Source organism: Hemitrygon akajei, chromosome 3 (assembly GCF_048418815.1).
Source record: "Hemitrygon akajei chromosome 3, sHemAka1.3, whole genome shotgun sequence".
NCBI classification, from domain to species: domain Eukaryota; kingdom Metazoa; phylum Chordata; class Chondrichthyes; order Myliobatiformes; family Dasyatidae; genus Hemitrygon; species Hemitrygon akajei.
This window is the reverse complement of record NC_133126.1, coordinates 40,984,865-40,998,982: the sequence shown is the minus strand read 5'-3', so window position 1 is coordinate 40,998,982 and position 14,118 is coordinate 40,984,865. Positions and strand designations below refer to the sequence as shown.

Sequence of the window (14,118 nt, the reverse complement as noted above, 5' to 3'; positions counted from 1 at the left end):
GTGAAAACTTTGTCAATCTTTCATATGCTATAAAACAGAGTCTGGTACAATGGTCACCTCTATCTATGTCTTTGGTAGGTCGTATTAATGTTGTTAAAATGTATGTTCTCTCCAAATTTTTATACTTCTTTCAATCTATCCCAATTTTTATTCCTAAATCTTTTTTTGATTCCTTAGACTATTATTTTGTCATATCTGTGGCAGAATAAGCGCTCTAGAATTAATAAAATCCACCTCCAAAAATCTAAAAGAGGGTGGCATGGCCTTACCTAACTTTCGCTTATATTATTGGGCAGCTAATATACGTTGTGCTACCTTCTGGTCTTTCTTCCACGGCCAACCCGAGTGCCCTAACTGGGTGGCAATGGAGTTGAGCTCCACTAAAGAATTATCTATCTCTGCACTTCTTGGCTCTGCACTCCCTAGCACTCTGCCCAGATCAATAGCTAATCCTCTTGTTAGACACACTTTGCGTATATGGGCTCAGTTCAGGAAATGCTATGGTTTCCAGGGGTTTTCCGTTTCTAGCCCTGTCGCACATAATTACCTTTTTTTTACCTACTACGTACGATTCAGCATTCCATGTTTGGTATAGGAAGGACATTAGCAATTTTGAAGATCTTTTCATTGATAATCGCTTCGCTTCTTTTCAGCAGCTCTCTGTTAAGTTCAACCTGCCTAACGCTCATTTTTTCAGATATCTCCAAATCCGACACTTTATTGCTGCTTTAATTCCTAACTTTCCTGAAATGCCTGCGAAAAATGCTATGGACCTATTTCTTTCCATTAATCCACTAGGTAAAGGTTTAATATCAATTATCCGAGATAAACTAACAGCCTTACAACGGGCCCCTGTGGATAAAATTAAAATGGCCTGGGAGCAGGATTTAAATATCTCCTTATCCAAGGAGAGCTGGGACTCAGTTCTCAAATCGGTTAACTCAACCTCTCTTTGTGCTCGCCATTGCCTTTTACAGTTTACGATTGTTCATAGAGCCCATATGTCTAAATCTAAACTATCTCGATTCTACCCTGGCGTTAGTCCGCTCTGTGATAAATGCAAGAGGGGCGTGGCCTCTCTCATCCATATGTACTGGTTCTGTCCTAGCTTGGAGAAATTCTGGAAAGATGTCTTCACTACATTATCGGGTATTCTGAATCAGCACCTAGAACCAAACCCCTTAATTGCTCTGTTCGGTTTTTGGGGCGAGATAGATTTATGTCTGGGTCTGACCAAATGCCGAATACTATCTTTTGCCTCTCTCCTGGCTAGACGCTTGATCCTCCTTAGATGGAGAGATGTTGCCCCGCCCACTCATGCGCAATGGCTTAACGACATTATGGCCTGCTTAGACCTCAAAAAAATTCATTATTCAGTTCTTAATTCGGATCTAAAGTTCCATAAGGTCTGGGGACCTTTTATCGAGTACTTTCATAACCTTCCTCTTGACTAGGGTTTTTTTTTTCTTTTTTTTTCTCTTCTTTTCGGTCCCTTGCTTTCAGCTCCCTTTTTCTGGTAGTAGGCATTATTATCCTCTGTTGCTAAGTGTATTCACAGTCTGGGAGTTTGACTGTCCTGACTTATACTCTCTATATTGTGTTGTGGTCGGTCTGGAGTTGTTGTTGTTTTTTTCTTGTGTTGTGGGGCTTGGGGAGGACACTAAGCTTACTTGTCTTTAATTTAGGTGCTTTTTTGTTAAATTCTCTTCCTTTGTAGCATATTGTTATTGTATGCTTAATTTTGCACTGTATTAATGCTCCTCATTGGGATTTGGGGTTTTTAATTTGTAAAATGTTTTGAAAAACTAATTTAAATTTTTTTTTTAAAAAAGAGGAAATATATTTATAAAGTAAAGCAGCTGTCATTTAAAACTGAGACTCTTCTCACAGAAGGTGATAAATCTGTGGAATTCTGTCAGAGGGGGTCATAGAGGCTAGAAAATTTTAAATATTTAAAGAGGGGGAAGATAACTTTTTACAAAAGGTCAGGAAATTGAGGGTTTTGCGTAACTGGCATTTAACACTAGGGCAGATCAGCCATCATACTGAATTATGGGCCAGGCTTCAGCAGCCAAGGGGCTTACCTTTGCTTCTGTTTTCTTGTGTGTGAGACATCTATTCCATTTGCATTTTTAGTCAGTTTAAGAAAATGGATGCAAATGAAAATTAACATTTTATCCTGGCAAAAAAAATACTCCCAAATGAGCCATAGCATTGACCATTTTAGTAACTAAACTTCATTTTCTTGTTCAGTTCCACTCCACAATGGAATGAACTAGTTCCCTCATGATTTGCACTAACCCACTAACATTGCCAAACACATTTGATTTATAGTCCATGCAACACTTCAACAGAACAGTCCGAATTTGAATGTACCCAGAGGTGAAAACAGAAGATTCTGTCAGACTCAGAAGCTCCTCAAAGCTGTTTAGCTTGGCAACATCATTCTCTTACCTGACAAGAGACTTTGGTTGTACTGAGAAGATCAGGATGTCATTACTATGAGCCTGCAAAAAAAATAGTGGTGATGATTTAGAAGATAAAAACAAAGTTTTCAAATATTTTTACTGGATTGGATAAGAAAGCATTACAAATAAATTTCACAGACCTTAAGAAATTGAATTGATTGGAAAGAAATGGGTATTGCTAAAAATCAATGAAAAATTTAAAATACAATCTCTTGTATGCCTTCATGAATGAATCAATGAAGACTTAGAGCTTAGCCTCAAAGTACACAGGTATACCCTACCAGCCTCTTCCCCTCCCCCACCATTGTTTAATTCTGGCATATTCCCCCTTCCCTCTCAGTCCTCCTGAAGGTCCTTGGCCCAAAACATCAACTGTTTACTCATTTCCGTAGATGCTGCCCAACCTGCTGAGTTTCTCCAGCATTTTGTACATATTGCCTAGCATCATCTGTGTATTGCAACCAGAAGATTGAAGTTGGGATCACCTTACTACCAGAAGGCCAATTTCCCGTTTATCCTGTAGATTCCTTCAGAATGAAACCTACTGGCGGTGAGGGGCAGCACTGAAGCAAAGACTGAGAAAAGTGCTGGGGTAAATATACAACCTAGCTTGACACAACTTTGCACATCATTTTGGTTACGATTAGGGCTTGCATGCCAGTTTTCCGGAACACTTATAATTGAAACATTTTAATTTCAAAATAACAATCAATTTTTTATTACATCATCATCACTGATAGTTTACTGTAAACTACTGTAATATACTTAAAATGGTTGTCTTGACAAACCTGTTGGTATTTTAACATCAAATTATAAGGAAAGCTTTTATCTTTAGATCCAAACTGATCTCTAAAACTGAAACTCATTACCATGAAGTTGCACAAATGTTTATGATGAATTGCATCTATGCTAGCTTCCAGTTAAAGTAAACCTTAATTTTCTTTCCTGGGAGAGAAGTGTACAAAGTAGCAAAATGAGGGTATTGTTTAAAGAAACTACAAATGAACTTACTGCTTGTTGTCGAGCTAACAGATTGTTAGCACATCCGCCAAAAACAATCACTTCTGCCTCATCATTTGTACAAGCAGAATGCCAAAGCCTGAAGATAAATAATAAAATCAGTAGGTTTAAAAAACAATATGTTGCAATACATTCATGGTGTTGCCTGAAATGATTTTAATGTTTATTTCAATTATATGTCACTGCCTAATGAAGGAAAGCGACATCACTATTTTTATTTCCCTATCTATGTTTATGTGAAATTTGATGTTGAATTGCAGAATTACATAAGAAAACTGTTAACAAAAGAGCGAAATGGTAAAAATTGATCTGAAGCAACACAGTTTGATGCCATATCAGTCTGTGTGAAGGGGGTAAAAAAGAGAAAATCCATGTATCCTCCATTTTCTTCCTACTACTTTAGTTCCCTTTGTATGCTGTGTCATCTGCAAGGCTGCTGATCATAACACCTACATTCAAATAATATATCTAACAAAATAAGTAAGATATATAACAAACATAGATCCCAACATTGAACCTTGCAGAACTTTGGCAAATCTTATCCCTTGGAAGTCTAATAGCTTTCCTGTCACTGTTGCAAGGCTTACTGGCCTTTACATTTCTAGACCATCTTATTGCCCTTCTTAAGCAAAGAAACTACAATGGCTATTCTATAGTCTCCAAGGACCTCACCCATGGCTTAAGAGGATATAAAGATCTCCACTGAATGCCCTGCAATCTCCTCCCTTGCCACCTCAGTATGTTGGGATAGATTCCATCAGACTTAAGGAACTTATCCACCTTAATGTTTCTCAAGACACCCAATCCCTCCTCAATATTAATAAGTCTTAGAATATGAACACAGCCCATCATGTAATTCTCCTTGATGAATACCAATGCAAAGTACTCATTTAGGATCTCTCCCACTTTTGCCCTTCCCTATAGGTATAACAATCAGCAATGGTCTGATATCTCCAGGCTCAAGTTATCAGAACCCAGATTCATGATCATTTTAAGCTGCCTCACACCGAGTCAGAAATCCTTTTCCTAAACCATCTCTTGGCATAAGAAAACATAAGTGTAGACCACTTAGCTCTCAAGCGCTCTGTGATTCAATATAATAACAGCTGATCTGTGCCAGGACTCCTCTGTACTATGCCAGTTTCCTATATCCTCAATTTCCTTCCATCTCAGCAATTAGCCAAGTGAATCTGCTTTGGAATTTCTCCAATACCAGTAAAGCCTTTCCTAAAGAAGGGGATGGCCCCATCACTGTACAATTCTACCAATGCTTCCTTATTTCTAAACATTTACCTTCTTGCAATAAGAATCAGTAAATCATTCCCCACCCTAACCACTTGCTGCATCTGCCTGCTAATGGTTTGCAATTTCTGATGTTAAAGTGCAATAGAGCTTTCACCTCAGAGTATTCTGAGGGGAGATGTTGGGCAAGTGTGAGAATAAAATAAAATGAATGTGGGAATGAGGTAAATGGGTGCTTTATGGTCATCACAGACCACGTGGGCCAAAGGGCCCATTCTCATGCTATATGACTAATTTGTAATGTTAAGAAACATAGAAAACCTACAGCACAATACAGGCCCTTCAGCCCACAAAGCTGTGCTGAACATGTCCTTACCTTAGAACTACCTAGGCTTACCCAAAGCCCTCTATTTTTCTAAGGTACATGTACCTATCCAGGAGTCCATTAAAAGACCCTATCACATCCCCCTCCACCGCCGGCAGCCCAAACCATGCACTCACCACTCTCTGCGTAAAAAACTTAACCCTGACATCTCCTCTGCACCTACTTCCAAGCAGCTTAAAACTATGCCCTCCTGCTATCTACTTCAGCCCTGGGAAAAAGCCTCTGACTATCCACATGATCAATGCCTCTCAATATTGTGTACACCTCTATCAAGTTACCTCTCATCCTCTGTCACTCCAAGCAGAAAAGGCCAAGTTCACTCAACCTATTCTCATAAGGCATGCTCCCCAATCAAGGCAAATTCCTTGTAAATCTCCTCTGCATCCTTTCTATAGTGAGGCAACCAGAATTGAGCACAGTACTCTAAGTGGGGTCTGACCAGGGTCCTATATAGCTGCAACATTACCTCTTGGCTCTTAAACTCAATTCCACGATTGATGAAGGCCAATGCACTGTATGCCTTCTTAACCACAGAGTCAACCTGCGCAGCAGCTTTGAGTGTCCAATGGACTCAGACCCCAAGATCCCTCTGATCCTCCACACTGCCAAGAGTCTTACCATTAATACTACATTCTGCCATCATATTTGACCTACCAAAATGAACCATCTCACACTTATCTGGGTTGAACTCCATTTGCCACTTCTAGTCCAGTTCTGCATTCTATCAATGTCCCACTGTAACCTCTGACAGCCCTCCACACTATCCATAACACCCCCAACCTTTGTATCAGCAGCAAATTTGCTAATCCATCCTCCACTTCCTCATCCAGGTCATTTATAAAAATCATGAAGAGTAGGGGTCCCAGAACAGATCCCAGAGGCACCAACCTCCATGCAGGATGTAACCCATCTACAACCACTCTTTGCCTTCTGTGGGCAAGCCAGTTCTGGATCCACAAAGCAATGTCCCCTTGGATCCCATGCCTCCTTACTTTCTCAATAAGCCTTGCATGGGGTAACTTATCAAATGCCTTGCTGAAATCCATATACACTACATCTATGGCTCTACCTTCATCAATGTGTTTAGTCACATCCTCAAAAAATTCAGTCAGGCTCGTAAGCCACAACCTGCCTTTGACAAAGCCATGCTGACTATTCCTAATCTTATTATGCCTCTCCAAATGTTGATAAATCCTGCCTCTCAGGATCTTCTCCATCAACTTGCCAACCACTGAAGTAAGACTCACTGGGCTATTTCTACTCCCTTTCATGAATAAGGGGACAACATCCACAACCCTCCAATCCTCCAGAACCTCTCCCGTCCTCATTGATGATGCAAAGATCTTTGCCAGAGGCTCAGCAATCTCCTCCCTTGCTTCCCACAGTAACCTGGGGTACATCCCATCCGGTCCTGGTTACTTATACAACTTGATGCTTTCCAAAAGCTCCTGCACATCCTCTTCCTCTTAACATGCTCAAGCTTTTCAGTCTGCTGCAAGTCATCCCTACAATCGCCAAGATCCTTTTCCGCAGTGAATACTGAAGCAAAGTATTCATTAAATTCCTCTGCTATCTCCACTGGTTCCAAACACACTTTTCCACTGTCACACTTGTTTGGTCCTATTTTCTCATGTCTTATCATCTTACTCTTCACATACTTGTAGAATGCTTTGGGGTTTTCTTTAATTCTGCCTGCCAAGGCCTTCTCATGGCCCCTTCTGGCTCTCCTAATTTCATTCTTAAGCTTCCTCTTGCTAGCCTTATAAATCTTCTAGATCTCTATCATTACCTAGTTTTTTTGAACCTTTTGTAAGCTCTTCTTTTCTTGACTAGATTTACAACAGCCTTTGTACACGGTTTCTGTCTCATCATTTCCCTGTCTCACTGCAACATACCTATGCAGAATCCCATGCAAATATACCCTGAACATTTGCCACATTTCTTCTGTACATTTCCCTGAGAGCATCTGTTTCCAATTTATGCTTCCAAGTTCCTGTCTGATAGCCTCATATTTCTCCTTACTCCAATTAAACATTTCCCGAACTTGTCTGTCGCTATCCCTCTCCAATGCTATGGTAAAGGAGATAGAATTGTGATCACCATCTCCAAAATGCTCTCCCACTGAGAGACCTAACAGCTGACCAGGTTCATTTCCCAATACCAGATCAAGTACAGCCTCTCCTGTTGTAGGCTTATCTACATATTGTGTCAAGAAACCTTCCTGAACACACCTAACAAACTCCACCCCATCTAAACCCCTCGCTCTACGGAGATGCCAATCAATATTTGGGAAATTAAAATCCCCCCACAACAGCCCTGTTATTATTACACTTTTGCAGAATCTGTCTCCTTATCTGCACCTCAATGTCTCTGTTACTATTGGGTAGTCTATATATTAAAAAAAATACCCAGTAGACCCCTTCCCCAATTATTGACCCCTTCCTCTTCCTAACTTCCACCCATACAGACTCCATTGAGAAACCCTCCATGATTTCCTCCTTTTCTGCAGCCATTACACTATCCCTGATCAACAGTGCCATGCCCCCACCTCTTGCCTCCCTCCCTGTCCTTTCTGAAACATCTAAAGCCTGGCACTTGAAGTAGCCATTCCTGTCCCTGCACCATCCAAGTCTCTGTAATGGCCACAACATCATAGCTCTAAGTGCTGATCCACACCCTAAGCTCATCTGCTTTGTTCATAATACTTACAATAGACACATCTCAAACCATCGGTTTGAGTGCATACCCTCTCTATCACCTGCCTATCCTCCCTCTCGCACTGTCTACAAGCTTTCTCTATTTGTGAGCCAAACTCCCTTTCCTCTGTCACATCAGTTCGGTTCCCACCCTGCAGCAATTCTAGTTTAAACTCTCCCCAATAGCCTTAGCAAACCTCCCTGCCAGGATATTGGTCCCCCAGGGATTCAAGTGCAACCCGTCCTTTTTATACAAGTCACACCTGCCCCAAAAGAGGTCCCAATGATCCAGAAATCTAAATTCCTGCCCCCTCCTCCAATCCCTCAGCCACGCATTTATCCTCCGTCTCATTCTATTCCTATACTCACTGTCACGTGGCATAGGTAGTAATCCCGAGATTACTACCTTTGAGGTCCTGCTTCTCAACTTACTTCCTAACTCCCTATAGTCAGGACCTCCTCCCTTTTCTTACCCATGTCGTTGGTACCAATATGTACCACAACCTCTGGCTGTTTTCCTTCCCACTTCAGGATATCTTGGATGCGATCAGAAACATCTCGGACCCTGGCACCTGGGTGGCAAACTACCATCCGTGCTTCTTTCCTGTGTCCACAGAATCGCCTGTCTGACCCCCTAACTATAGAGTCCCCTATCACTGCTGCCATCCTCTTCCTTTCCCTACCCTTCTGAGCCACAGGGCCGGACTCTGTGCCAGAGGCACGATCACTGTTTCTTCCCCCAGGTAGGCTGTCCCCCCTAACAGTACTCAAACAGTATTGTTGGAGAAATGCATTAAATTAAGGGCATTTAATAAAAACATGTCCTTTGACAAGCACCATGGTCTTATTTAACAGAGTAAATGAAACCACCCTCTCTACTGTCAATGAGAATTCTGCATGAATTCTATATAGAGATGTCCACATTACTTCACTGGAAGATGATATTGCTAGACTCCTGAGTAAAGGAAAGCTGCAAAATCAATTTTTCTTCTGCCATTGCTGTCAAAGCAACTACTTGGATAAGATCAACATTATTAGCTTAAAGTGTGAATCAAACAAACAACATTACTCAAGGCTGAAGGGGTGCATTGTACTGTTGAACCTGGCATGTTAAAAACCTGACACAAGATTTAAAAGTACCCAAGAGGAACCCACAGCAGAAAAAAAAGAGGATTAAAGCAATTTTTTTTAATAGATTTTCAATTCATGCTTTTACCTTGGTTTGTCAGAATAATTGTGTTCTACCTTTAACCATTCATTCTTGCTCAAACTGAATATCCAGGCATCACCTAAAAACAAATAACTTGTGCAATTAGTGAATTCTTGAAGCACACTTTTTTACATTAAACACAAGTGTGCTGATTTGCAATTTCCTTTTGCCAATTCACAGAGATTGAATTTTACTAACATATGGCTTCCACAACCTTCTTGTCACAGTCATGGTAATTTTACCCAGAACCTGAATACAAATATTTACGAAAAATTGAGTTGGGTGCCAGATATGTGCACTGCACTCTACATCTTTAAAAATGGTAACCATACAAGTTTCTATCACAAAGTGTTAACAGTTTATTTATTGAGGAGCTTGGAGTTATACAATTTTCACAAAAATAACTGCATCTATTTAACTAATAACAGAAACATAAATGTGACACTCTAGAAGGGGAAAAGGCCACTTGGACCATATTACAATTTAAATGAACAGCTCATCTCTAACAAGTCTCTAAAAGTTCCCTGCTAGCAAATGATTAATGCAGCAAAATAAGAGTGAAACATACTTAACGGTTGTTTGTCAGTTGTGAAACCTCCAAACAGGAAGAGATGATCATTTGAGATAGTAGTGAGTGAATGCCAAGAGCGGCCAACAGGGATTTGATCGGGTGACTGTACCCTAGCAAATAAAAATTTGAAATGATAGACGATATTCTCAAAGGATCTGCAGTGATTCACCGAAAACCTGTACACTCTTGTAATCCAAAACTATATTTGCCAAAGACCTTAACTATAAAAAGTTGTTAGCTTTAAGAATAATTGAATGAACAGTTTTGTTTGTTCATGTAGCAAATTGTTCTCAATTTATACTCAGTAATGCCAAAATTAATTTTATAAATATTTTATAAATATTAACACAGCAGAATTAGAAATGGAAAACCGTAAGCTCTTAAAAGTGATACTAAATCACTAAATACTTTAAATTCATACACTAGACGACATGCATTTACAGTGAGGGGGGAGGGTGTCAAGTTTAAAGGACAAGTGTGGGTAACTTATTTTTAGAAATCACTGAGCTGTAGGTATCACTGAGTGCCAGGGTATAGAGGAAACAGATTTGATAGTGGCATTTGAGACTTTCCGTTAGGCACATGAATAAATAGATCCTGTACAGGAAAAAAAGTTTAATTTAGTATCATATTCAGCACAGATAGAGTTGGGCTGAAGGACCTGTTGCTGTGATGTTCCCTGTTCAACAATACTGCACAAATTATTTTATAAACATCTGAGTTACTAATTTTAAGGCATTCTTATGCATCTTTGAATGCTAATGGAAACAGTTGGATAAATTATCTTTTAAGAATAATATAATTTAATAATTGAAAAAAATAACATGGTTCTCTGAATAGTTCAACAAAGTTATTAGGTATATAAATGAGAAACTTCAGGAAGTTCTAAATGTAATGGTCAGTTGGTAGGTTTCAGCCTCTGTGATGATGGCACCTTTATAAATGGCCACACCACTGGAGTGAAAACACAACTTGGTTTCCCACATTTAAACAATTAGTCACATGTGGATGTCAGGTGGAGATTAAATAAACAGGTGGGCTGCTCTGGAGGTCTCAATGGCCTATAGAGTAAAAGGCTCACAAAGAGTTCACTTTAATAAGTTCCATGAGGCACTCAATGGCTGAGAAACTATCACACAAGGAAATCTGCAGATGTTGGAAATTCAAGCAACACACACAAAATGCTGGTGGAACGCAGCAGGCCAGGCAGCATCTATAGGGAGAAGCGCTGTCGACGTTTCGGGCCAAGACCCTTTGTCAGGATGATCTCGGCCCGAAACGTCGACTGTACTGGTGCCCGACTGCTGATCCCCTGGGATTTTCACACACAACAGTCTCTAGAGTTTACAGAGAAAACTGTGTGAAAAAGAAAACCATGCAGTGAGTGGCAGTTCTGTGGGCAAAAACACCTTGTTAATGAGAGAGGTCAGAGGAGAATGGCCAGACTGGTTCAAGCTGACAGGAAGACGCTAGTAACTTAAATAACCCTGTGTTACAACAGTGGTGTGCAGAAGAGAATCTCTGAATGCACAGCTCGAAGTTTGAAATGTAAGGGCTACAGAAGACTATGAACATGCATAGATACAGGAGGTACATAATAAAGTGGCCACTGAGTTTATATTGAGGTTGAGAAAGCTGGGGAAACATGGTGGTGATTAATTCAACATATTAACTATCATGTAAAATAGCAGTTCCCAGTTCCGAGTGCACCAACTTCCTCATGGGAGGGGGAAAAGGGATAGCTTACAGATGGTGGCAAGATTTTCATAATATTGAATAAATTCATCAGTAGCAAAAATACATAAATATCTATTTAATGCCCTAGCTGCCCCAGGCAAAGCAGTTATTGAGAATACCCAAAACACCCCCAAATCCTCAGGTGGACTTTGTAACATCATCAGCAGCTTTTTTTTTTGGGTGGGGGTTGCGGGCGTCTTGGGAGTGTTAGTTGATGAGTATTCTTGACTGTGAGAGAGTAGAGTTTAGTAAGGGTTGGAAATCACTTGTAAAATACAAAATAAATTACATACACTTCATTCCATTCCCATATGTCCAAGTCAAGGTAATAGAGATCATTGGTCCTGACATCCTTAAATAGAAATGATGGGAAAGTACATAAATGAATATTGATTTATAAATGACACAATGCAACGTTTTGTTACTGGAACAGACATATCCCTTCAGAAAAACTTGCAATGGAAAATTTTGAATTAAATTGTCTGTTACTTCAATGCAAAGTTAACTTTACTACTTCATAGTTTATTTCATTTTACAGATATACAATGAGTGCAAAGAAGAAAGTGAGGATTAGCCAACAACAGTGGAAAGAAACACATTTTTATGCTATCAATGCTATACATTGGCAGCCAAGCTGCACTGGTAGTGTGGGAAAGAATACTTCATGAAAGCGTTCAATCACTCTCCTAACTCATGATCTGTAGAAAGGGGTAATGCTTTGGGTAATGAGAAGGCACATTCACTTGCAGTAGAATATTTAATTTTGTTGACTTAGGTAGTCATGTTCAAGTTTTTAGTTTTGACTTCCCTGGATATTAAAGATGGAGTATTCAACAATATGACACTATTGAATGTTGAAGACAGATGGTTGGACTCCCTCTGTACTGAGCACTGTTATAGCATATATAATGCTGGTCAGAGGCAGGTATGGTTACAATATTCAAGAGTATTCCGACAGCAGCTGAGTGGCAGAATGCCACAGGTTATGTGCTGGGAAATGGGGATTAGAATTGATGGCTGGCATACGAACAGTGGTCTGAACAACCTGCTACCATGTTGTATGTCACTATAGCAAACTAGTGGATGTGGTGTATTTGGACTTGGAAATCTTAGATTAGATGCCACACAGGAGACTACTGGACAGAATAACATTTTAAGATACCCCAATTCTCGTTGGGAGATCCACTTGGGTTATATTCTTAATTTCTTTTAATGTAGCAGATTTGATGCAACCAAACGGCTTGCTAGAACATTTCAGAAGTGTGTTAAAAATTAAAATCAGATTGATGCTGATTTGGAATCTAGTAAGGGTGCCAGATTGCCTTCCCTAAATAGAAAAGCCTATCTTGGGTGGACTCTACTGCAGAACCAGTGACCAATAATTTCAGAATTTGTTTGAAGTGGCAACAAGAAAAAGTCATAAGGGGACTGTTCAAGGTTCAGAAGAACTTCTCATCTGTAAACATTGTCCTGAAATTCTATATTTTTGTTCCATGCACATTTACTAAATTGGAATTCAATTTGCTGTATGCTTGTAGTTTTGAAGATCATGTACTCATTTCCATTTAATGACAATTTATGATAATTTAAATCAATTTAGTTACCTTGTAAAAAAGACAAGCTCCAATGCCAGAGTCTATACCACGACTCACCTACATATTTTGCAGAAGTCCTGATGTTCAGAATGCTGGCAACAGGCTTAAAATATCAACGCATCTTTTACTCCACTGTCCTCCCCTTTAACTCCTTTTAGGCTTGTAAATCGAAGTGCTGAACTTGTGCCAGTTCAAAGCTGGCACAAATGCAACAGCCCCATTTAAATGAATGGGACAAATGCAAGGGAAGACTTACTTTGTAAAACTTAAGCTCTATTAAATACTTTTAAGTGTGCTTACTTGTAGGAACAGACTTTTTATTTAAAAAAAATGTTTATTTAGCTAAAGAACATGAAAAGCACTGTGTGGGGTGTGAGCAGTGGGTGAAAGAGGGATGAGGATGGTGCAGGATGGCTCTCAATGGTTGTCAGGACTAACATTAGACTACACTGCTGCTATTAGTAGTAGTAACATCATCTAAAGGCAGGCAGCAGGCCAGTAATGTTAGGATAGCTGAAGATCTGCCCAAAATTTCTACTAAGTGCAATGTTTCCAATGTTTTCACTATAAATATTACAGAATCAACTCAATATTTTGCTGGAAGGTTAATCAAATAACGTACCTGATATCTTCCTCCAAATACGTAACCGCGGTTCCCAACTGTTGCACAAGCATGAGCTGCTCTAGGTGTGGGGGGCTTTCCCTATTTAATACAAGAGTACACATCATATGACCTACCACCACTGAACGAACAGTACTGCCATTTTGGTATTGGGTGCTGGTGAAATCATTCTAATCAAATAAGTGTTACACAGTAGAAAATCCTGCAACTTGCATTTTGCTGCAGCACAATGCAACAGACTAATTGTGCAAAGAAAAACAGATGAGAAATAAAACTCAAAAATGCTGGAAATGCAGATGCAGCTGAGTCATCTCTGGATAGAGAAATACAGTGAATGTTTCATGTCTTTCATTGGAATGCAGAAATAAGTCATGCCAACTTCGTTGCTCAGTGAGCAAGTCTCATTCTACCCGTGTTTGGCCCACAACCCCCTCAACCTCTCCCATCCTAGATCTTCCAACAAATCTTTTCTACACTCATTCTAGTTTGACAATTCTGTCCTATAACAGTGACCAAAATTGTATGTAACAAAGTTTAGCCTCACCAATTTCTTATAAAACTGAAACATAACC

General features: G+C 39.7%; 1 protein-coding gene across 1 annotated transcript in view; it reads right to left on the bottom strand.

Moving 5' to 3' along the window:
* Nucleotides 1-14,118, bottom strand: part of LOC140724891 (kelch domain-containing protein 2-like) — a 45,743-nt gene that overhangs the window by 7,787 nt on the left and 23,838 nt on the right. Inside the window, exons 8-13 of the mRNA XM_073039641.1 lie at nucleotides 13,547-13,627; nucleotides 11,623-11,681; nucleotides 9,590-9,702; nucleotides 9,028-9,100; nucleotides 3,480-3,567; nucleotides 2,455-2,507 (exon numbers count right to left, since the gene is read on the bottom strand). Of these exons, the coding sequence (XP_072895742.1) occupies nucleotides 2,455-2,507; nucleotides 3,480-3,567; nucleotides 9,028-9,100; nucleotides 9,590-9,702; nucleotides 11,623-11,681; nucleotides 13,547-13,627 (467 nt within the window). The remainder of the gene's footprint in view (nucleotides 1-2,454; nucleotides 2,508-3,479; nucleotides 3,568-9,027; nucleotides 9,101-9,589; nucleotides 9,703-11,622; nucleotides 11,682-13,546; nucleotides 13,628-14,118) is intronic.